This window comes from Bos mutus, chromosome 5, assembly GCF_027580195.1.
Source record: "Bos mutus isolate GX-2022 chromosome 5, NWIPB_WYAK_1.1, whole genome shotgun sequence".
In the NCBI taxonomy this organism is placed as follows: domain Eukaryota; kingdom Metazoa; phylum Chordata; class Mammalia; order Artiodactyla; family Bovidae; genus Bos; species Bos mutus.
The window spans coordinates 92,413,310-92,439,389 of NC_091621.1; the positions used below are offsets into that span (position 1 = coordinate 92,413,310).

Consider the following 26,080-nt stretch of genomic DNA (forward strand, 5'->3'; position numbering starts at 1 on the left):
TTTTATTCCTTTTGAAGCAATTTTAAATGAGCCTTTTTTTAACTTTCTCAAAAAATATGGAACACTTCATGAATTTGCATGTCATCCTTGTTCAGGGGCCATGTTAATCTCTGTATCATTCAAATATTAGTATATATGCTATTGAAATGAGCACTAATTTACTCTTAATTCAGTCTGAACCTCTCTCAGTCTTTGAAATTCAGTCATCTAGCTGACATGAATGGAGAAACTTGATGCTGGAGTTTGTCATGGAAAGAGTTTATGCTTTCATTTAGTTCAAAGCAAATGCATGGCTAAGATTCCTTTTATTATTGATATGCAAATCTCCCCCATAGATTCCCCGGGTTACTGGCTACAGAGGAAGGTGCTTTCCAATCTGTGGAGTGGGTATTTCCTATTCTGAGGCTTATTCAACCCTCAAAGGAAGTCCAGGATTCATCTTTTTGTCTACTTCTCTTTTGAATACTTTTTGGGCTTGGGGATAGCCAGCCAACTCTACAATCCATAGAAGGAAGAGTCCTCAAAGAATATCCTAAGCTGGACTTTACTTTCAAGGACTCTGCAGTAAGGGAAAAAAGAAAAAGAAACAAAAGAAATAGAAGTGGGACTTCCCTGATGGTCCAGTGGCTAAGACTCTGAGCTCCCAATGCAGGACAATCGGGTTTGATCCCTTGTCAGGGAACTAGATCCCACATGCTACAACTAAGAGTCCGCATGCTGCAACTGAAAGATGTCACAGGACAGAAGATCCTGAGTGCTGTAACTAGACCTGGTACAGCAAAATAAATACATAAAAATAAATATACAGAAAAAAGAAAAAGAAGGGGATAGAAGGTGTGAAGGGATAGAGTTAGATGTGTGGAGTATAGATAATAATGAGACAGTCAAAAAGTGGAAAGAGACAGATACCCATTACAAAAAAAAAAAACAAACCAAACAAAAAACTCCTCTTCTAAATTAGAAGAGGAGTCTTAAAGAGGGGAAAGAAAAGGGAAAATGAGATGTGGGAGCCATGAACTTAGTGAACACATAAATTGAAGGTAAAACTCTGTAAATACTGTTATCTGCTTCTTTGTGGGGTCCTTGTCAGTGGACTCCAGGAAAATGTTCCTACTATTAGTCAGTGAACAATGATGCTATCACTTGTTGGCCTGGGATAGAATAAGTCTAGTTAGATAATAAAATTATTCACTCCATAAGATTTATCACATAGTCTACACGTGCAGGCTATATGAAGGGTATAATGCCTTCATTATTATAGACTATTTCTTACAAACTTCAAGTCAGGGCATAAAGGTTTAAGAAAATATTTTTTTAAATTTATGATTGTATTTCTTTATGTTCATTTATTTACATGGAAAATCCTTTAATTACAGAAAAATAAATCACATGCAGTCACATAATTAACAAATAATTATTAATAAATTTAGCTCTGTGCTGAAAAAAGGACAAACATATGACTTCTTGAGGAAGAAATCTTTTCCTTTTATTCTCTGAAAGCAAACCAGAAGGTCTCTACTTTGCATAATCTTACATTTGTCTTTTATAAGACAAAGATTTAAAGGACAATTTCAGGAAATGGACAAAGAGTTAAGAGGAGCAAAATAAGGTCAACTGTTTTTTTAATTAACAAAATAGGCTTTTTAGCTAGACTGCCAAAGCTGCCATGTCTAACCATCAAAGCCCCCTAAAACACTTGGAAATGAAGATTTTGCACTGGCTTCCCATTTTCAGCCCCTGGCATGCTATATATAGTGCCGATTTCGGATGCCAGGTCAGTGAACAGACTTTCCTATTTCCTGCTTTTGTTTGCATCTCTCACAAACAGAATGTATTTCTATAACCACTTAGCATCCACTATGTGTTAGGAGACAGGGACAACAGAGGATGAGATGGTTGGATGGCATCATCGATTCAATGGACATGAGTTTGAGCAAGCTCCAGAAGATGGTGAAGGACAGGGAAGCCTGGCATGCTGCAGTCCATGGGCTTGTAAAGAGTTGGACAGGACTGAGTGACTGAACAACAACAAATGTGCTAGGATATTATATATATAATTCTTTCCCTTCAGTGAGCTCACACACTAGGAGGGACTCAGGCAAGAACAAGAGTGTGTACAAAAAATCCACCCTAGAAGGAGCAGATGTGCTAATGAAGTATACAGGAGGGAGAGCTTAAGACTGGGGATATGACAACTGAGTTTTGAAAGATGGTCTAGATAGAAGAAAAGCATTTCAGAAAGAAGGCATAACACATGCAAAGATAAAGGAGTCAAAGAGAAACAGTGTTGTGAGAGAGGAAGGGTGCAGGAAAAGGCATGACCGGCAAGCAGGCAGGCAGGATGCTGAGGCCAGGATAGAGCAGGATGCAGGCAGGAAGCCAGGACACCAATAGGAGGCAGGAACTGATGAGGACTTGAGATAGGGCCCTGACTGGGATGCCACGAGCAGAGATGCAAGGACACTGACTGAAAAGATAAGCAGTATTAGTGGATACTATACTAAGCGGATATGAAATGGGTAACGAGGAGGGAAAAGAATGTCTCCTATGACAATTCAAGGACTTCTTCCAGTCTTCAGACAGAGACATTTGGATGAATGGGGGGCCATATACAAGAGTGGAAAACTAGACTAGTTGAGGGGAAATATGATGAGTTCCATTTTTCACTTTCCGAGGAATATGAGCTCTTCCAAAAGCTGCACATAAATGGAAAGTAATGTCTTTAGCTTCCCTTGTGGCTCAGATGGTAAAGAATCTGCCTGCAAAGCGGGAGACCTGGGTTTGATCCCTGTATTGGGAAGATCCCCTGGAGAAGGGAAAGGCTACCCACTCCAGTATTCTGGCCTGGAGAATTCAATGGACCATATAGTCTTCAGGGTCACAAAGAGTCAAACACGACTGAGCAACTTTCACTTTCAATGCCCTTGGTTTGGTCACTAAGTCGTGTCCGACTCCTGTGACCCCATGAATTGTAGCCAACCAGGTTCCTCTCTCCATGGGATTTTCCAAGCAAGAATACTGGAGTGGATTGCCGTTTCCTTCTCCAGGGGATCTTCACAACCCAGGGATCAAACCTGGGTTTCCTGGATTGCAGGCAGATTCTTTACCCACTGAGCTATGAGGGAAACCCTTAGGCTGTGTATTTTATGCAACATTTAGTCTGTTATTTTAAAAACACACACATTTCTTTATGCGTTTAGTCCTGTAGGTTTTATTTAGTCCTATAGATTTTATTTACTTATTTTTAAAGTCCTTATTGAATGTGTTACAATATTGCCCCTGTTTTATGCTTTGGGTTTTTTTTGGCCATGAGGCCTGTGGGATCCTAACTCCCTGACCAGGGATTGAACTCATATTCTCTGCATTAGAAGGGAAGGTCCTAACCACAGGACCATCAGGGAAGTCCTAGTCCTGTAGATTTTTTTTAAAAACTCTTTTTATTTCTATTTCTTGCCTTTTGACTCTTTTGTGATATATTAACCACTACAGTAAAATGACTGATGAAGATATGAAATGTCATCAGAGATTATTGGACATAGAACTCTAGAGATGGTCTGGCTCAATTTTCTTGCTAGCCTAGGAAGCTGAGCTTTATGGTGGTTAAGTGACTTGTTCAACACTCACAGCAGTAGAACAAGCCTTAGACTCCTGTTCTCTGCTTCCCAATGTGGTTGTCTTTCTCTACATCACAGTGTTTCTGCTGCTTTTAAATATCCTGGCCAAAGATTTAGTGGAAAGAAATTGAAATTGTGGATGCCTTTTATTTACAAAGTGGTAGCTAAGAGATAGTGGAGTCACATCATACTTCGAAAATCTAGCCTTGGTTTCTTCATCTGTAAATGTAATAATCCTTCATCTCTGGTGAGGCGCCACTGGGTTGTGAAAGCACCAGAGGTAGGAACTAGGTATTCCTTAATCTGAACCCAAGTCCTAGGTACAATGAAAAGAGCCATGGTTTGAGAATCAGAAAACCTAGTTCAAATTCTAGTCCATGTACTTACCAGCCATATGGGTTGATTTCTTGTGGTAGCTATAACAAATTAGACTTTGTGGTTTAAAGCCACACACACAAAAATGTATTCTGTCATAGTTTTGGAGGCCAACAATCCAAAATCAAGGGGTCAGCGAGACCACACTTCCTCTGAAGGCTTTTGGGGAGAATTTTTCCATTCCTTTTCCAGATTTTGGTGACTCTGGGCATTCCTTAGTTTGTGGCTGTAAAAACTACAATGTGCCTCCATCTCCACATGAGTTTCTCTGTCTATGTCTTCTCCTCTTCTGTTTCTAATTAGGATACTCATCATAGGATTTAGGATCCACCCAGGTCATCCAAGGTAATCTCATCTCAAGATCATTATTAAATTCATTACATCTGCAAAGACCCTTTTTTTCCAAACAAGGTCACATTCTCAGGGGGCCTAGTATTAGGACATGGACATATCTTTCGGGGGGTCATCACTTAACTCACTGCATCATGTGACCTTGGCCAAATCACTAAATATGAATGAATGGCCTAGGAGTTTCAGTACCTACATTTATCCATGTCAGGGCTGTCATTTAAAGGATGATGTGCTGAAAAGCAATTTGTAGAGGTAGGTGAATGCTGTTCCTACTGACTTGGCCAATGATCTGTACAGGTATATCAACAAGAGGTTGATCTGTTCTTCGTACTCTCCACGTTCCTGCCCCAGCCTTCCTCTGTCACAGAGCAGAGGGCATGTCAGCCTATCTCACAAACGCATCCGAGGACTCCAGCCTCGGAAAGGGTAATGAGGGCATGGGTACCATAGAAGGGCCACCACCTCTTGTGATAACCCTTCTGTTCTGCTTTGGTCCTTCATGATCTTTATCAGGATAAGTTGGAGCTGAAGGCTGGGCATGGCCAGGACCTGCAGAATGAACAGGATGAGCAAGAAAGAGATCACATTCAACATGAAGATCCCCAAGCATCCACATCTTTGCAGTTTTCAGAGGAGAACATCCTTGAACAGTAAGCCTTGGCGAATGCAAGAGGGAACACTGAGTAGTGTTTTGTGGAGGGGAGAATGAAACTTAGCAGAGAGCTTATGGAAAGCTTAGAAGATTTTAAATCAGTACATGTCTTGAACCACAAAGCAATCACATGCACAAGTAACTACCTACCTATTCCAGCAAGAAAGATGAAGCGGGACATAGGGAGACCATGGGGTTCTCTTTCCATGCTTTTCTTTGGACCCTGGACTTATTACACATCTCATCACTCTTAGTTAATTTTCTAGAGATGAAAAATATTGTAATTATAATAAAAAATGTATGGTTGAATCCTTATGCACCCTTTCCCTATGTATTAATATAACTTCTTCTCCTTCACCCAGATGTAACCACCATCCTGAAATCAACACCTAACATAACTTCTCCTTCAACAAGATGCAACCACCTTCCTGAAATCAACACTTAATATTCATTCCATGCAGGAAAATTAAAAATATATCTACATTGTTTACTGAATATAAAACATACTTTATTTTCTCCAGCCTTAAAAAAGTCTGTTAAAATGGATATTAAATAAATGTCCAAACTCCTTTCTTAAAGCCTAAGTGCCTATTTGGCCTATTTTGGTGACAGAAAATGAATAAGCAGACCTATTTGCCACCCATAGAAAGGGGGTTTCAGGCTTTGTGAGATGTCTCCCATTTTCTACCTTAAAACTGATCATAATCATATCTCTGTAGGAGTCAGGAGAACATGTTCTTTCAGCTTAACCACTGGAATACACGGATGGGTCTACAAGTGAAAGAGCTTGGAGCTGATCACATAGGCTGGATGGAGAAAATTAAAAATATTATACAAAAAATAAGCCTCACAGAAAACACAGTGAAGAGGTAATTGTAGGGTGTTGGGGTGGGTCAGAAAATAATGAAAAGTTTCATATCTTCAGAAATTTATGAAACTACAGGTTTAAGGTGGGTAAAATCTTTAGGATAAGAAGTATATGTGCTAAGTCACTTCAGTCGTGTCTGACTCTTTGCAACCCTATGGACTGTAGCTCACCAGGCTCCTCTGTCCATGGGATTCTCCAGGCAAGAATCCTGGAGTGGGTTGCCATTTCCTTCTCCAGGGCATCTTCCCAACCCAGGGCCTGAACCTGCATCTCTTATGTCTCCTGCATTGACAGGTGTATTCTTTACCACTAGTGCCATCTGGGAAGACCTGGGAAGCATAAAGCCTTAGAATTAAAAGTCATGCCACAGAATCTTGAAGCCTACATCAAAGTTATCTGCATCTTTGCTCTCTCTTCTCTCAAGTGAAAGACTGCCCTCAGAGATTCTCTCCTTGAAGCCACATTAACAGTTATCAAAAGGACATACTGAGGTTTCCAGTGATCCTTGAGTTTTATCCAGTATTGTCCAAAGGAATCCAACCAGTATGACATGAAAAAACTGTTAAAGTGTGCTTGAAAATGCATATCTGAATTCAGGTTAAAAGTTTCAAGATGAAACAGAAATGACAAAGTTGTTATTTATGCAGTCACTGGCATAGAGACTGGGCTTTGGAGTCAGAGGAACCCAGGTTTGAATCTTGATATTGACCTTTCTTGGACAGGTTAATAAACTGTTTCTTTAAGCCATTTAATACAGTGCCTGACATACAATAGCAATTAATAAATGGAAGCTATTTTAAAAAATAAATCCCTCTGGCCTTCTGAATCTTCCTACCACATTCCAAACTCTTTCTTACTGCAGGGCTACTCTTCTACATGTTTCTTTGCCTTTCAGTTAAACATCTTTATATTCAGTTAAACATCACCATACCTTTAGCTAAACATCTCTGTATCAGTTTTCTGACTATCCTATTCAAGGTACCCCCCTTTTTCTTCCAGAGCATGAATAATATTTGGATTTTAAAAGATTCTGTGTTTTTATTAATTCAAACTCAGCACATTAAAGTTTCTTTCCATGGGAATTCCCTGCTGCTTCAGTGGCTAGGACTCCACGCTTTCACTGCAGAGGGCATGGGTTCAATCCCTAGTCAGAAAATGAAGATCTCACAAACTGTGTGGTATGGCCAAAAACTTTTTTTTTCCATTTTTAAAACTAAGTTATAATTTACATAATGTAAAATTGTATCTTTTATTGTACAGTTCTGCAAGTTTTGAAAAATGCATACTGTTGTTTATCCAGCACAGTGAAGATAAAGAACACTTTGATCACTCCCCACATCCCTCATACTCTTTTATAGTTAACACCTCTCCCCAGGCTGCTAGTGACCACTCATCTACGCTCTGTCTGTACAGCTCTGCCTATTCTAGAATGTCACAGAAGTGGAATTACATAGCATGCAGCCTTTTGAGTCAACCATCTTTCCTTAGCATAAAGAATATAATTTGAGATTCATCCATGTTGTACACATCAATAATTTGTTCCTTTTTGTTGCTGAACAGTATTCCCTTATATAAATATGCTACAATTGATTCTTTCACTAACTGAGACATATTTAGATTTTTTTTTTAGCAATCATTAATAAAGACACTGTAAACATTCACTTGGGTCTACCGTGGTGGCTCCATAGTGAAGAATCTGCCTGCCAATGCAGGAGATGTGGTTTCAATCTCTGGGTAGGGAGATCCCCTTTAGATGGAACTGGCAACCCACTCCAGAAGATTGCCTGGGTAATCCCAGGGACAGAGGAGCCTGTCCTCTAGTGGGCTACAGTTTATGGGATCTCAAAAGAGTTGGACATGACTTAGCAACTAAAACAGCAACAATACCACACTACCATGATTACTGTAGCTTTATATTAAGTCTTTAAATTAGGTAATGAGTGTATTCAGTTTTGTTCTAATTTTTTTCTAAGTCAAATACTACTTTTTATTAGACTTTATTCCTTTTCTTTTTTAAACTAAAATTTTATTTTATGTTGGAGTAGAGTTGATTAACAACATTGTGTTAGTTTCAGTTCAGTTCACTTCAGTCACTCAGTCGTGTCCGACTCCTTATGACCACATGGACTGCAGCACGCCAGGCTTCCCTGTCCATCACCAACTCCCACAGCTTGCTCAAACTCATGTCCATCGAGTCACTGATGCCATCCAACAATCTTATCCTCTGTTGTCCCCTTCTCCTCCTGCCTTCAATCTTCCTCAGCATCGGGGTCTTTACCAGGAGTCAGTTCTTCCCATCAGGTGGCCAAAGTATTGGACATTCAGCTTCAGCATCAGTCCTTCCAATGAACACCCAGGACTGATCTCCTTTAGGATGGACTGGTTGCATCTCCTTGCAGTTCAAGGGACTCTCAAGAGTCTTCTCCAACACCACAGTTCAAAAGCATCAATTCTTCGGGGCTCAGCTTTCTTTAGAGTCCAACTCTCACATCCATACATGACTACAGGAAAAACCATAGCTTTGACTAGACAGACCTTTGTCAGCAAAGTAATGTCTGTGCTTTTTAATATGCTGTCTAATTTGGTCATACATTTTCTTCCAAGGAGCAAGCGTCTTTTAATGTCATGCCTACAGTCGCCACCTGCAGTGATTTTGAGTCCAAGAAAATAAAGTCTGTCACTGTTTCCATTGTTTCCTCATGTATTTGCCAGGAGATGATGGGACCAGATGCCATTATCTTCGTTTTCTGAATGTTGAGTTTTAAGCCATTTTTTTCACTCTCCTCTTTCACTTTCATCAAGAAGCTCTTTAGTTCCTCTTCACTTTCTGCCATAAGGGTGGTATCAACTGCATATCTGAGGTTACTGATATTTCTCCTGGCAATCTTGATTCCAGTTTGTGCTTCATCCAGCCTGGCATTTTGCATGATGTACTCTGCATTTAAGTTAAATAAGCAAGGTGGCAATATACAGCCTTGACGTACTCCTTTCCCAATTTGGAACCAGTTCATTGCTCTGGGTCTGGTTCTAACTGTTGCTTCTTGACCTGTATACAGATTTCTCAAGAGGCAGGTAAGGTGGTCTGATATTCCCGTCTCTTGTAGAATTTTCCATAGTTTGTTATGATCCACACAGTCAAAGGCTTTGGCATAATCAGTAAAGCAGAAGTACATGGTTTTCTTGAACTCTCTTGCTTTTTTGATGATCCAGCGGATGTGGGCAATTTGATCTCTGGTTGCTCTGCCTTTTCTAAATCCAGCTTGAACATCTGGAAGGTTACAGTTCACATACTGTTGAAGCCTGGCTTGGTAACTTTTAAGTACAACTTTGCTAGCATGTGAGATGAGTGCAATTGTGCGGTAGTTTGAACATTCTTTGACATTGCTCTTCTTTGGGATTGGAATGAAAACTGACCTTTTCCAGTCCTGTGGCCACTGCTGAGTTTTCCAAATTTTCTGGCGTATTGAGTGCAGCACTTTCACAGCATCATCTTTTAGGATTTGAACTAGCTCAACTAGAATTCTATCACCTCCACTAGCTTTGTTCGTAGTGATGCTTCCTAAAGCCCACTTGACTTCACATTTTAGGATGTCTGGCTCTAGGTGAATGATCACACCATTGTGGTTATCTGGGTCATGAAGATCTTTTTTGTGTTGTTCTTCTGTGTATTCTTGCCGCTTCTTAATATCTTCTGCTTCTATTAGGTCTACACCATTTAGTGTACCCATCTTTGTATGAAATGTCCCCTTGGTATCTCTAGTTTTCTTGAAGAGATCTCTAGTCTTTCCCATTCAATTGTTTTCCTCTATCTTTTGCATTGATCACTGAGGAAGGCTTTTGTATCTCTCCTTGCCTTTATTTGGAACTATGCATTCAGATGAGCATTATCTTTCCTTTTCTCCTTTGCCTTTTGTTTCTCTTCTTTTCTCCGCTATTTGGAAGGCCTTGTCAGACAACCATTTTTCCTTTTTGCATTTCCTTTTCTTGGGTATGGTCTTGATCACTGCCTCCTGTACAGTGTCATGAACCTCTATCCATAGTTCTTCAGGCACTCTATCAGACCTAATCCCTTGAATCTATTTGTCACTTCCTCTGTATAATCATCAGGAATTTGATTTAGGTCATACCTTAAAGGTGTACTGGTTTTCCCTACTTTCTTCAGTTTAAGTCTAAATTTGTCAATAAGGAGTTCAAGATCTGATCCACAGATCTTGTTTGCCGACTGTATAGAGCTTTTCCATCTTAAGAATATCATCAATCTGATTTCAGTATCGACCATCTGGTGATGTCCGTGTGTAGAGTCTTCTCTTGTGTTTTTGCTATGACCAGTGCATTTTCTTGGCAAAACTCTGTTAGCCTTTGCCCTGCTGCATTTTGGACTCCAAGGCCAAACTTGACTGTTACTCCAAATATTTCTTGACTTCCTACATTTCCATTCCAGTCCCCTATGATGAACAGGATATCTTTTTTGAGTGTTAGTTGTAGGTCTTGTAGGTCTTCATAGAACTGTTCAACTTCAGTTTCTTCAGCATTAGTGGTTGGGGCATAGACTTGGATTATTGTGATATTGAATGGTTTGCCTTGGAAACAAACAGAGATCATTCTGTCATTTTTGAGATTGCTCCCAAACACTACATTTTGGACTCTTTTGTCAGCTATGGAGGCTACTCCATTTCTTCTAAGGAAATGGAGCATTAGTTAGTTATTAACTATTTGTTCTTAGTTAATAACTAACTATTGGCTAATTATTATTAGTTAGGAGTATTAGTGTGTGTCATGAGAAACGCTGGACTGGAAGAAACACAAGCTGGAATCAAGACTGCCAGGAGAAATATCAATAACCTCAGATATGCAGATGACACCACCCTGATGGCAGAAAGTCAAGAGGAACTAAAAAGCCTCTTGATGAAAGTGAAAGTGGAGAGTGAAAAAGTTGGCTTAAAGCTCAACATTCAGAAAACGAAGATCATGGCATCCTGTCCCATCACTTTATGGGAAATAGATAGGGAAACAGTGTAAACAGTGTCAGACTTTATTATTCTGGGCTCCAAAGTCACTACAGATGGTGATTGCAGCCATGAAATTAAAAGACGCTTACTCCTTGGAAGGAAAGTTATGACTAACTTAGATAGCATATTCAAAAGCAGAGACATTACTTTGCCAACAAAAGTTTGTCTAGTCAAGGCTATGGTTTTTCCTGTGGTTATGTATGGATGTGAGAGTTGGACTGTGAAGAAGGCTGAGTGCTGAAGAATTGATGTTTTTGAACTGTGGTGTTGGAGAAGACTCTTGAGTCCCTTGGACTGCAAGGAGATCCAACCAGTCCATTCTGAAGGAGATCAGCCCTGGGATTTCTTTGGAAGGACTGATGCTAAAGCTGAAACTCCAGTACTTTGGCCACCTGATGCGAAGAGTTGACTCATTGGAAAAGACTCTGATGCTGGGAGGGATTGGGGGCAGGAGGAGAAGGGGATGACAGAAGATGAGATGGCTGGATGGCATCACTGACTTAATGGACGTGAGTCTCAGTGAACTCCGGGAGTTGGTGATGGACAGGGAGGCCTGGCGTGCTGCGATTCATGGGGTTGCAAAGAGTTGGATGCGACTGAGGGACTGATCTGATCTGATCTGATTAGTGTGTGTTAGTTTCAGGTGTGCAGCAAAGTGATTTAGTTATACATATACATGTATCTAGGGGGCTACCTCAGTGGCTCAGTGGTTAAGAATCCACCTGCAATGCAGGAGGCATGGATTTGATCCCCGGGTTGGGAAGATCCCCTGGAGGCAGAAATGGCAACCCACTCCAGTGCTCTTGCCAGGAGAATCCCATGGACAGAGGAAACTGGCCAGCTACAGCCCATAGGGTCGCAAAGAGTTGGACAGGACTAAAACAACTTGGTATGCAGGCACACATACATGTATCTATTCTTTTTCAAATTCTTTCCCCATTTAGGTTATTACAGAATATTGAGCAGAGTTCCCTGTTATAATAGGTCATTACTTTTTCTTTTAATTTTTCAAAATTGTTTTAGCTCTTCTACTTTTCTTGTCTGCTTTTCCATGTAGATTTTACAATCAACCTGTCAATCTTTCTGTGAGTTTGATTGGAACTACCATTAATTCATAGATACATTTGGGAATAATTAATATTTTAGCAATAGCAACTCTTCTGATTCATGAATACAGTATTTCTCTCAATTTAGGTTTTTGATTTCTTCCATCAGGGTTCTGTAGTGTTCAGTGTACAGATATTTCACATATTTTTAGATTTATATCTATTTCATGTTTTTGGTTCTGTTATAAATGGTACTTTAAAATTTTAAGCTTCTTATTGTTCAGTTTAGTTCAGTTCAGGTGCTCAGTTGTGTCCGACTCTTTGTGACCCCATGAATTGCAGCACACCAGCCCTCCCTATCTATCACCAACTCCCGGAGGTTACCCAAATATCATGTCCATCGAGTTGGTGATGACATCAGCCATCTCATCCTCTATCGTCCCCTTCTCCTCCTGCCCCCAATCTCTCCCAGCATCAGGGTCTTTTCCAGTGAGTCGACTCTTTGCATGAGGTGGCCAAAGTATTGGAGTTTCAGCTTCAGCATCAGTCCTTCCAGTGAACACCCAGGACTGATCTCCTTTAGGATGGACTGTGCATCTCCTTGCAGTTCAAGGGACTCTCAAGAGTCTTCTCCAACACCACAGTTCAAAAGCATCAATTCTTTGGCGCTCAGCCTTCTTCACAGTCCAACTCTCACATCCATACATGACCACTGGAAAAACCATAGCCTTGACTAGATGGACCTTTGATGGCAAAGTAATGTCTCTGCTTTTTAATATGCTATCTAGGTTGGTCATAACTTTCCTTTCAAAGAGTAAGTGTCTTTTAATTTCATGGCTGCAATCACCACCTGCAGTGATTTTGGAGCCCCCCAAAATTATTGTTAATAGCTAGTATATAGAAATACAGCTAACATTTTGTATATGACTTTCCATTGTGACCTTGCTAAGCTCATTTATTAATTTTAATATTCTTTACATATTATTTGAAAATTTTCACATAGATAATTATGTTATCAGCCAAATAGAGACAGATTTCTATCTTCCTTTCCAATCTGTGTTCCTTTCACTTTCTTTTGTTACCTTATTATATTGGCTAGAACTTCTAGTGTGATGTTGAATAGGAGGAGTGACAGCAGATAGCAGACATACTTACTTAGTTCTCAGTCTTACAGGAAGAACAAGAGCATTAAGTGTGATATTATCTGGGCTTTTGTTTGTTTTTAAATTGCTCTTTCTCAGATTGAGAAGATTTCTTCTATTCCAGGTTTACTGAGTTGTTTTTAAAATCAGGAATGATACTGAATTTTTTAAATAGCTTTTGCTGCAGCTGTGAATGATCATGTTTTTTGTTCGTTTATAAATCTCTTGATATGGTTGGTGAATTATAATGATTGATTTTTGAATGCTGAACCAGCCTTGAATTCCCAGAATAAATACCACCTGGTCATATTATCCTTTTTATTTGTTGTTAGATTCAGCTTACTAAAATGGATCTTTAACATGTATGTTAATGAGAGGCTTTTTAGTTCCTCTTCACTTTCTGCCATAAGGGTGGTGTCATCTGCATATCTGAGGTTATTTATATTTCTCCCTGCAATCTTGATTCTAGCTTGTGTTTCTTCCAGCCCAACATTTCCCATGATGTACTCTGCATGAAGTTAAATAAGCAGGGTGACAATATACAGCTTTGACGTACTCCTTTTCCTATTTGGAACCAGTCTGTTGTTCCAGGTCCAGTTCTAACTGTTGCTTCCTGACCTGCATATAGGTTTCTCAAGAGGCAGGTCAGGTGGTCTGGTATTCCCATCTCTTTCAGAATTTTCCACAGTTTATTGTGATCCACACAGACAAAGGCTTTGGCATAGTCAATATAAAAAAAAAAACAACTTATATTTAGTATCAAAGAAAAAAATTGGGATGTTTTTGTACAGTTCTCTATTTTCTGGATGAGTTTGTGTAAAACTGGCATAATTTCTTAACTGTTTGGTTGAATTCACCAGTGAAGCCATATTGTCTGGAGATTTCACTATGGCAAGATTTTAACTACAAATTTAATTTTTTTAAATGATATAGTATAGGATCAAAGGGCTGCACAGCCTACCTAGCTCTTGAGTATATTTCAGTAGTAGAATGTATCTTTTAAGGAACTTTCCCTTTTCATCTAAATTAATTTATTGGCTTAAAATTGAATAATATTTTCTTATTATATTTTTATTTTGAAATAATTGCAAATTCACGGGAATTTTCAAAGAAATATATAGCATAACCTCATGCACCCTTCCCTCAACCTTCCGAATGGTAGTATCTTGTCCAACTCAAAACCAATGAGTTGGTACTTTACCAATGATATCAATGGTATCATTAAAACCAAGAAATGGATATTGGTATTAATATTAATGACAGAGCTCATTCAGACCTTACCAGTTATAAGTGCATTTTACATTTCCGCTTCTATATCCAGTTAGGACTACACTTCTTTACAATTATCTAGATAACTTAGAATGTTTTTTACTTTCTTGAATTGCATTTATGACTTCCCATTCCAACACAATTACCACCCAAGAGTCCCCCTTATATAGGAATAGGATTTCATTTTTGAAAAGTCAGAAACGATCTTTCAAGATCAAGAAAGATTATCCATTGGAGATTTTTCTTAAGCCACAGGACTAAGTCCCTCTCTTGGTCTGTTTGCAGCTTATTAAGTGAGGTTGTGTCCCTGGAGGGCCAAATTGAAAAGCTGGAATCACACCAGGACCTTGACTCTGATCAGGGGGTAAACATGGAGGTAAGCTGAAGGCTTGGGGAAAAACGGCGAGGTTGTGGGGACTCTGTAACCTCCTCCCACCCCATTTGTTGTTTAACATGTCATAACAAGAATTATTTCAAATCCTGAAAGATGATGCTGTGAAAGTGCTGCACTCAATATGCCAGCAAATTTGGAAAACTCAGCAGTGGCCACAGGACTGGAAAAGGTCAGTTTTCATCCCAGTCCCAAAGAAAGGCAATGCCAAAGAATGCTCAAACTACCGCACAATTGCACTCATCTCACAGGCTAATAAAGTAATGCTCAAATTTTTCCAAGCCAGGCTTCAGCAATATGTGAACCGTGAACTTCCAGATGTTCAAGCTGGTTTTAGAAAAGGCAGCGGAACCAGAGATCAAATTGCCAACATCCGCTGGATCATCAAAAAAGCAAGAGAGTTCCAGAAAAATATCTATTTTTGCTTTATTGACTATGCCAAAGCCTTTGACTGTGTGGATCACAATGAACTGTGGGAAATTCTGAAAGAGATGGGAATACCAGACCACCTGACCTGCCTCTTGAGAAACCTATATGCAGGTCAGGAAGCAACAGTTAGAACTGGACATGGAACAACAGACTGGTTCCAAATAGGAAAAGGAGTACGTCAAGGCTGTATATTGTCACCCTGCTTATTTAACTTCTATGCAGAGTACATCATGGGAAATGTTGGGCTGGAAGAAGCACAAGCTGGAATCAAGATTGCAGGGAGAAATATAAATAACCTCAGATATGCAGATGACACCACCCTTATGGCAGAAAGTGAAGAGGAACTCAAAAGCCTCCTGATGAAAGTGAAAGAGGAGAGTGAAAAAGTTGGCTTAAAACTCAACATTCAGAAAACTTAGATCATGGCATCTGGTCCCATCACTTCATGGCAAATAGATGGGAAAACAGTGGAAACAGTGGCTGACTTTATTTTGGGGAGCTCCAAAATCACTGCAGATGGTGATTGCAGCCATGAAATTAAAAGACGCTTACTCCTTGAAAGGAAAGTCATGACCAACCTAGACAGCATATTGAAAAGCAGAGACATTACTTTGCCAACAAAGGTCCGTCTAGTCAAGGCTATGGTTTTTCCAGTAGTCATGTATGGATGTAAGAGTTGGACTATGAAGAAAGCTGAGCACCAAAGAATTGATGCTTTTAAACTGTGGTGTTGGAGAAGACTCTTAAGAGTCCCTTGAACTGCAAGGAGATGCAACCAGTCCATCCTAAAGGAGATCAGTCCTGGGTGTTCATTGGAAGGACTGATGCTGAAGCTGAAACTCCAATACTTTGGCGACCTCATGCGAAGAGTCGACTCACTGGAAAAGACCCTGATGCTGGGAGAGATTGGGGGCAGGAGGAGAAGGGGACGACAGAAGATGAGATGGCTGATGTCATCACTAACTCGATGGACATGAGTTTGGGTAACCTCCGGGAGTTAGTGATGGACAGGGAGGCCTAGCATGCTGTGATTCATAGGGTCGCAAAGAGTCAGACATGACTGAGCAACTGAAATGAACTGAACTGAGCAAGAATTAAAAGGATTTCCCTGTCAGTCCAGTGATTAAGACTCCAAGCCTCTACTGTAGAGGACACAGGTTTGATCCCTGGTATGCTGGATCTGGTGGTCAGTTCTGAGCACATTTTGCCTGGGTACCACCACTTCTATTCTCTAACAACACGTAAAAAAGCTAGACTTTTCTGTTCTACCTAGAACAGAAAAATTTGTCAGGTTTTCATCATTGCCACTTAAAATAATGAAGAGTTCCTTAAGAGAAAAATTCTCATCTTAATATCTGTATCCTGACACCTACCAGTACAGAAAAAAACATGCAGGAAATATATATTTGTGAAGAACTGCATCCCTAGAACATAAGAGATAGATTTGTGTTTGTCTTTGATGTCTTCATGAAGAGTTCTTATGTTGGTTTCACAGTATCCAAAGCTTTCTTAGTGTTTTTGTCTCCTTGCATTTCTTAGAGATTCTTTTCTTAGAACGGTTTACTTTTCCCTTTTTAAGAGTCATAGAATATTAGAAGAGTAGTGACCAACTTTGGATAATAATTAACTTTCAGAGCCCTGGCTGGTAGTTTTTCTTCTCTAATAAACTTCAGTCATTTGAAGAACAGTCTATAAAAATGGAAAAAAATCTGTGTCTAACTACATTTTTTTTTACTGAAATTGCCAGCTTCTGCTTTAGTTCAAGCCAAATTTAAATTAAGTAGGATTTTGAAAGAAAGAGAAAAATGCCTCTTTTATAGTAGAAAGTAATATTTGTTTAGACCTCTCACATATTAAAAGCCATGCACAGATTTTTCAACAAGGAAAAAACTGCTTTAACTATGGCTTAGTGCAACATTTTGATGTAGCAACTTCATTTTGTGCTAGTTGGAAAGTCAGCTTTTTTTTTTTCCAGTATCTAAGGCTTTGGAAATTGAAAATTATGAAGAAAGGGAAGAGGACAAAGGCCAAGAAACATTTTTCCCCTTAAAAAAATTTCCTCCAAAAGTCAGAAAATACAGAAATGTGGGTTTACCGGAGGAAAGGACAGGGAGGGATGGATATCAAAAGAATGAAGAGAGAAAAAAAAGCACAGAGACAAATGACAGTGAGATTAAAAAAACAAATCAACATGGGCTTGGGATAATGTGAAAAGGGAAAAGAATCCAAAAAGGAATGAATATGTGTATAACTGAATCATTTTGCTTTCTACCTGAAACTAACACAACATTGTAAATCAACTATACTCTAGTATAAATTTTTTTAAATAACTTAGAAATATAAATAAATAAATAAAATTAGATATATTTTGCAAATGTAAAAAAAAAAATATGAAAAAGGAAGGCATCATGAATATGTTAAGGGGATTCTCTATCCTGGAAATATATAGCTTTGTATACATTCTAAAAAAATGGGCACAGACTTGAAAACTAGAACCAGCCCAAATATGCACCAACTGGTGAGTGGATAAACTGTGGTATGTACTAAATGATGGAATGTTTTTCAGAGATTAAAAAGAGATTTCTTAATCATCCAACAGCATATCTAAATCTCAAGTGCATGATGCTAAGTGAAAGAAGCCAGACTTGGAAGATTACATACTTCACGATCCCATTTCTGAAAAAGGCAAAACCATAGGAATGAAAAATAGACTAGTGGTCACTGGCTGCAGTGGGGAAAGGCCGGAGAAAAGAACACAGAGAAGTTTCTGGTGTGATGGAAATATTCCGTATCTTGCTGTAGTGCTGTAGTGGTGACTGCATACCAGTGACATACAGTTCATACAGTGACGCTTTTAAAAGATAAGTTTCACGCTATGTAAATTATACTTCAAAAACGTGACTTTAAAAATTGACACAACTCTGTCCTAAGACTGAAGACTGATGGAAAAGGCTGTGTAAAAACACATACAGTAATATAATAAGTAAGGGACTTTAAATACAGTTGTTACCGAAGCAAAGTCCTAAGAATGGCTTTAGGTTTACTCTGGTAGAGGAAAAAGTGAAAGTGAAGTGCAAGTCACTCAGTTGTGTCCAACTCTTTGGGACCCATGGGATTCTCCAGGCCAGAATACTGGAATGGGTAGCCTTTCCATTCTGTAGGGGATCTGCCCAACCCAGGGATCGAACCCAGGTCTCCCACATTGAAGGCAGATTCTTTACCAGCTAAGCCACAAGGGAAGCCCAAGCAAACTGGAGTGGGTAGCCTATCCCTTCTCCAGGGGATCTTCCCGACCCAGGAATTGGACTGGGGTCTCCTGCATTGCAGGAGGATTCTTTACCAAGTGAGCTATTGTTAGAAAAAACTATAGGAAAAGCAACGTGTGGGAAAGTTCAAGGAGAAGTAAATTAATAAGTAATATCATTTGTATGCAGGTCAGGAAGCAACAGTTAGAACTGGACATGGAACAGCAGACTGGTTCCAAATAGGAAAAGGAGTTCATCAAGGCTGTATATTGTCACCCTGTTTATTTAACTTATATGCAGAGTACATCATGAGAAATGCTGGACTGGAAGAAACACAAGCTGGAATCAAGATTGCCGGGAGAAACATCAACCACCTCAGATATGCAGATGACACCACCCTTATGGCAGAAAGTGAAGAGGAACTCAAAAGCCTCTTGATGAAAGTGAAAGTGGAGAGTGAAAAAGTTGGCTTAAAGCTCAACATTCAGAAAACGAAGATCATGGCATCCGGTCCCATCACTTCATGGGAGATAGATGGGGAAACAGTGGAAACAGTGACTGAATTTATTTTTCTGGGCTCCAAAATCACTACACATGGTGACTGCAGCCATGAAATTAAAAGATGCTTACTCCTTGGAAGGAAAGTTATGACCAACCTAGATAGCATATTCAAAAGCAGAGACATTACTTTGCCAACAAAGGTTCTTCTAGTCAAGGCTATGGTTTTTCCTGTGGTCATGTATGGATGTGAGAGTTGGACTGTGAAGAAGGCTGAGTGCCGAAGAACTGATGCTTTTGAACTGTGGTGTTGGAGAAGACTCTTGAGAGTCCCTTGGACTGCAAGGAGATCCAACCAGTCCATTCTGAAGGAGATCAGCCCTGGGTGTTCTTTGGAAGGAATGATGCTAAAGCTGAAACTCCAGTACTTTGGCCACCTGATGCGAAGAGTTGACTCATTGGAAAAGACTGGGAGGGATTGGGGGCGGGAGGAGAAGGGGACGACAGGATGAGATGGCTCGATGGCATCACTGACTTGATGGACATGAGTCTGAGTGAACTCCGGGAGTTGGTGATGGACAGGGAGGCCTGGCGTGCTGCGATTCATGGGGTCGCAAAGAGTCGGACACGACTGAGCTACTGATCTGATCTGATCTGATCACATGTGTTGAACTTGCCTGTTGCTCAAGTGGTAAAGAATCTGCCTGTGATGCAGGAGACCAAGGTTCAATCCCTGGGTTGGGAAGATCCTCTGGAGAAGGGAATGGCAATTCACTCCAGTATTCTTGCCTGGAGAATTCCACGGACAGAGAAACCTGGCGGGCTACAGTTCACAGGATTGCAAAGAGTCGGACACATTTGAGTGACTAACACACACACATCACACATATTGGCTCATTTACTTCTCATGAGTAAATGGAATGACTCAAAGCATGAAAGGGGGAGGAGGGGGAAACTGGTGAAAGTATTTAAACACACACACATCAGAAACAAATTTATGAGAACTTTAAGCTGAAGAAAGGACTTTGAAGTAGCCTGATATTGAGTCTACAAAGCTTTCTGAAATATCTGTATGAAAATAACTTTCATCCTGAGACTGACTCCTATCTGAGTTACCTTTGGTGCAATTATCTTTGATAATTACCGTGTAAAGATATTTACTAGGGCACTGCGTAAACTGTGATTATTATCTCACAGCTCCTTTTTAAATAATTAAATTACACAACTCAGGGATTGGTGATGAAAGAACTTAGAAAAAAAAAAAAAGAGGGTTGTAGATTATCCATTTTCTATAGGCAGTTTGAGGGCAAACACTCTTATTGCTTGTATCCAACAAGCACAATGCCTAGCTCCATGGCCACTTACATAGGATGTGGCTAATGACATATTTTTGATTTGATTTAATGTTGATTTTGCAGATCAGCATCCAGAACAGGATGCAAGAAACTCCAGCTTCTATTAAATCTCAGACTATTTGATCATGAATGAGCATTCTTCTAAAAAATTGTCATTTGTTCTTTTTCAGTTTCACACGTCATTCATTACAACTTTTGTTCTATACTCTTTTGTTTTAAAGGTGAAGATCATGGAGATTAAAAAGCAAATAGGAGAAATGGATAGCAATTTTGTCAAGGTAATGATATAATGTCTTTAAGGAAGAAAAATAGTTCTGCAAAGAAATCTCAAATTTTAGTGAATGGAATCCAAAATTCAACAAAAGAGACTCAGAATTTTAGACCCAGAAGGGAACTTATTATTATTTATGCCCATATTTCTACATGAAAAGAGTCTTGTGCTTGCTGTCTAATTAAAAAATATTACAGTACTGATGAACTTATTTTCAGGGCAGGAATAGAGACACAGCCATAGAGAACAACAGACTTTTGGACACAGCAGGGGAAGAAGAAGGAGCAAAGAACTGAGAGAGTAGCACTGAAACATACACATTACCATATGTATAACAGATGCTAGTGGGAAGTTGCTGTGTAATAAGGGAGCTCAACTCCTCGGTGCTCTGTGACAGCTTGAGGGTGGGATGATGGGGTGGGAGGGAAGTTCAAGAGGGAGGGGATATATGTATACTTATGTCTGATTCACATTGTTGTACTACAGAAATCAATACAACATCGCAAAGTAATTATCCTCTAATTAAACATAAATCTAAAATAGAATATAAAAAATATTTTTCTTCTAACAAAAATAATGCATGCTTATTTTAATAATTAAAAATTATAAAAATATTGCAAAAAAAAAAGAAATATAAAGCCACTCTCAAAAATAAACACAGTGAACATTTTAGTATATTTATATTCTTCTAAATGTTTTAATACATATATTATAATATTATTATTTTAATGAGTTAACATTATATATATTATTTTCAAACTTGCTTTTTCGTTTGGCATTTTTCTTCAACAACTTTCTATGCCACTAGATGTCCTTTTACTTTTTCACTGTTTATGTGAGGCAGGGTTTGATTTTGGAATTTATTAAACTTATTTTGTTAGATATTTGTGGTTTTATAATCAATTATAAACTATACCTCAAAAATCCATATATTTTCTTGCTTTTGCAAGTAATTTTTAAGGATTAGTTTCCATAAATGGCACCTCCTTGAATCACAGGACACTCTTTTTTCAGTTAAGGCTCTGCTTTTCAACATACCCTGCAAGTCTATTATGGGATGATTAATTAAAAACCTTTCTAAGCATTATTTACTTAGGACATATGTGCAATTGACATTTGCATCTTAGAAGAGGATGATTTGCGTTCAGCCCGTGTCTTGATCTTTCTGAGATACATGGGAAGAAAAGAGGAATAAGACACTTTTTGTGGATAGCACTTTTACTAAACTCTAAGGCCCAAGTATCCAAACATGATGAAGACTTACATTTATATATTGTAAATTTTAAAATATTTAGAAAAATAGAGTTTTATTATTTTCTCAGAAACATATTATGTTTTTCCAACTAGTGTCCTGGTAAAAGTTTAAGAAGCAAGGAGAGAGTAGTGGATAGAGAAGAAAATTATTTGTAATATGCTGCTATTGTGCAAATTTATATCTTTGAAGTATTGAAAATAATTTATTGATCTTGTGGTAATACCTTCTGCAATTTATTGTGATTGCATGATGAATTTTTTCTAAGAGGAAGGGTTTTACTGAATAAAAGTAAGTTTCAGTGAAGCCTCCCTACAACTTAGTGATATCAGAATGAGTATGGTTTTATTGTATAAACCAGAAAATGTAATTTCTATTTTACCCAAAATTGTGGGTGTCTTTTCAGGAAGATGCTTGTGATGAAGCTCATAAATTAAAGGAAAAACTTGTTGCAAGAATAGAGGTAAGATTTCACAGTTACACAAGTTCAAATAATGATCAAATGAAGTTATTTAAATCTACACACAGAGGTCATTCTTTCCCTGGAAGTTGAGTGTATACCACACACTGGTCTCTTTCTACCCCTTTCTCCCCTCCTGCACTTCTGCTTTGGGGTGCCAGAACGTCTCACAGGTGTGTGTACTTCCAAGCTCTCATACCCTGGGGCTGCTCCTACAGCTCCTCCATCTGCAGCTTATCCTCCATGTCTACATATTACCCACTCTTCAAAGCTCAATTCAAATGTTCTCTCATCTCCCAGACCTCCCCTAATCTCCCCTAGCCAGAAAAATGACTCCATCTGAACTTCTCACGCAAGAGTTTATACACTGAGGTAAATGTGAATGCGTGAGTCAAACAGTGAATTAATGAATGAATGAACCTGTCACCAGTTCAGAGGTGCTTAATCATCCCACCTATCCTAGAGGAGAAGTCCCAAAACCAAGCCTCAGCTACTGTGTCCTCACATTTTTTACTTTCTCTTTAGCATGTCTATAGTATCTAATGAATATATGCATTTAGTTGTTTATTGCTTACCACCCAACCCTTATAGACACACATAAAATTCTTTGTCCCTTTTGTTAAAAAACACATGCATAATAGAATGCCCATGTCTTGTCTATATTGTTACCTGCCACATCCTAGAATAGTGCCTGGTGGAATCAGTCAAATAAGTATGTTTTGCATAGATGAAAAAATTGAATAGTTGAATTCAATAAAAGAAGAACTATATTTCTATCTGAATACTCTATGAATGTGTAAGTTTCTTTCCTTAGGTGAGTACACAGTGAGTACACACGACTCACGTGTGATTTGCAACACTCTTTACGTGTTCTGGAGGAAAGATACTTGGCATCATCTCCAATGAGAAGGGCAGACAATGAGAATCTTTTTTTTAAACGATTGATCTTTTTGTTCCCAGAACTTTTGCAAGGACATGGCTCTGCTGGATACAAAGTTGGGGATGTACCAAATGCAAGGGAATCCAGACTCTCAGAGTCCTGAAGAAATGGGCATGGATGAAAAGGAGCCCCTGCTTCTTCAGGCTTCATCACCATCCTTGGAGGAGAGCTCCCCTCCCCACATTACAATGTGGTGAGTTAGAGACAGGGACCTCTGGAGGCTGACAGAGTCCCCAAAATGAATGGACTATAGTAAGATTGAATTTCGTCAAGGAATTTATTTTATTTTTTTAATAAATTATTTATTATTCTTCTTTAAAACTTTAAGTTGTAATATTTTTCTTCTTCATATTTTTAAAATTTTCTATCAGTATTTTCTTTCATTTACTGGCCACGTTGCATGGCTGGTGGGATCTTAGTTCCCCTACCAGGGATTGAACCCAGGCTATAGTAGTAAAAGCACCAAATCCTAACCACTGGACAACCAGGGAATTCCCAAAACATATACCTATTGCAATAGATATAGATATAGACATAGATACAGATATTTCTTTCTTAGCATTTTAGATAACTACATATATATGTATTCTTGCTTAGTCACCAAGTCATGTCCGACTCCTGGCAACTCTGGAGTGTAGCCTGCCAGTCTCCTCTGCCCATGGCATTTTCCAGGCAAGAATACTGGAGTGGGTTGCCATTTCCTTCTCCAGGGGATCTTCCCAATCCAGGGAATGAAACTGCATCTCAAGCATTGGCAGGTGGATTCTTTACCACTGAGAAACCTGGGTGGCCCCAGAAAACTACATATACATAAATTTTAAAGGATGGTGTCTTCAAGCTATGATGCAGCCACCTCTACTGAAAGAACATACCTGCTAAGCAGATTTGAAAACCTTTGTTTGCTAGACAGGGTGGCTCTCCCTTGTATGATATTGAAGACACACGTACTGGCAAATTCTGACTCTGGATCTCTTTTTCTGGAGATGCCATACCATCATATATGCCTTGAGTAGTATTTTCCTCTAAGAAAGCTATTTTTTTTATCTTTTTATTTTGTTTTATTCTTTTGTTAGAGAAAATGTGAAAATTAAGTAAACTCTGGCTATGTTTTCACACACAAACACATACATGCACAAATACTGTTAACTCAATTTTATAAAAATATAATGAAAATGGCATAAAACCATTTTATCTCTTTTGCTTAAGAAAGCTCTTTTAATTCTTTATCCCCAAGCACTAACCCAAGTAGAATCTTTCTTTTGTGTATGCACATTGTACTTAGCTCATAATCCTGACATAGTGCCCACAGCATACTATTGCAGTTAAATTATTTCCAATCTGTCTTATCTTAATAACCCATGGGCTACTTGAAGGCAGGAGTCTTGATCATTTGCAGATATTAAATATAAAATATGTCCATCATGCTCAACAAATATTTAACTTATTTATTAATTAAAGTAACAGGTGAAGAGTGATGTTGATGGTGAAGTAAGGACCATCAAAGAAAACTTCCTCCTCCATAAAACTCAATGAGAGAGCTGGAAAAAATTGTCAGAATCAACTTTTTCACAATTCTGTAAAGTAAATCTTTAGTATTCAGAAAAAGATAAAGAACTCTTGAAACTCAACAGCAAAAGACAAACAGCCTAATTTTCAGTATAAGCAAAAAACTTGAATAGACATTTCTTCAAAGAAAATATACAAGTGGCCAAAAATCACTTGAAAATATTTTCAGTGAAAAAGCACAATGAAAGCATTATTGATCTTTGGGGAAATGCAAATCAAAATCATGAGATATTGGGAATTCCCTGGCGATACAGTGATTAGAACTTGGTGTTTTCATTGCCAGGGCCCAGTTCTGATCCCTGGTCAGGAAACTAAGATCCCATAAGCCAAAATAAATAAAAAAAGAAATAATGAGGTATCACTTTACATCTCTAGATCAGTTCAGTTCTGTTCAGTTGCTCAGTCATGTCCAACTCTTTGTGACCCCGTGGACTACAGCACACCAGGCCTCCCTGTCCACCACCAACTCCTGGAGTTTACTTTATACCACTAAGATAACTATAATTAAAAAGACAGATGAAGACAAGCATTGGAGAGGATGTGGAGAAATTAGAATCCTCAGACTGTGTTAGTGGGATTGTAAAATGGTGCAAACACTTTGGAAAACAGTTTGACAGTTTCTGAAAATGTCAAGCTACCATATGATCCACTTGTAAGTATGCACCCAAAGAACTGAACATGTATGTCCACATAAAAACCTGTATATGAGTATTCACAGTAGCTAAAAAGTGGAAACAATACAAATACTCATCAACGGATTAAATAGGTGAGCAAAATGTGGTATATCCATATGATAGAATATTATTCAGCCATGAAAAACAATAAAGTACCTATACATGCCATAACATGAATGACCCTTGAAAACATTATGCTAAGTGAAAGAAGTCAGACCCAAAAGGCTACATATTATATCATTTTGTTCATATAAAGTAGTAAAAGTGGGAAAATCCAGGTCTGCAGAAACTAGATTAGTGGCTGCCAGGCCTAGGGAGAGTGGAAAATAGGGAATGACTGTTTTGGGGAGGAATTTTGATAAAAATTTTCTGGAATTAGTGGTGATGGTTGTACAATCTTGTGAATAAACTAAAAGCCACTGAATTGTACAATTTAAAGAGTAAGTTTTATGGCATGTGAATTATATCTCAAAAACAGACAAATAAGTGAGTAAGTGAATGCCATTTGGTGATCACTTAATTGTGTTATGGGCTTCCCAGATAGCTCAGTTGGTAAAGAATCTGCCTGCAAGGCAGGAAACCCCAGTTCGATTCCTGGTTGGGAAGATCCCCTGGAGAAGGGATAGGCTACCCAGTCCAGTATTCTTGGGTTTCCCTTGTGGATTAGCTGGTA

General features: G+C 38.8%; 1 protein-coding gene and 1 non-coding gene across 2 annotated transcripts in view; one reads left to right on the forward strand and one right to left on the reverse strand.

The window, feature by feature from the left end:
• The window catches only part of SMCO2 (single-pass membrane protein with coiled-coil domains 2), a 34,221-nt gene that overhangs the window by 4,808 nt on the left and 3,333 nt on the right, over window positions 1–26,080 (forward strand). The window contains exons 3-7 of the mRNA XM_005902464.1: window positions 4,860–4,990; window positions 5,712–5,861; window positions 14,612–14,706; window positions 22,178–22,230; window positions 23,188–23,360. Of these exons, the coding sequence (XP_005902526.1) occupies window positions 4,860–4,990; window positions 5,712–5,861; window positions 14,612–14,706; window positions 22,178–22,230; window positions 23,188–23,360 (602 nt within the window). The remainder of the gene's footprint in view (window positions 1–4,859; window positions 4,991–5,711; window positions 5,862–14,611; window positions 14,707–22,177; window positions 22,231–23,187; window positions 23,361–26,080) is intronic.
• On the reverse strand, window positions 51–154 carry LOC138988097 (U6 spliceosomal RNA). The gene has a single exon (XR_011464431.1). It is a non-coding gene; the product is annotated as a U6 spliceosomal RNA (small nuclear RNA).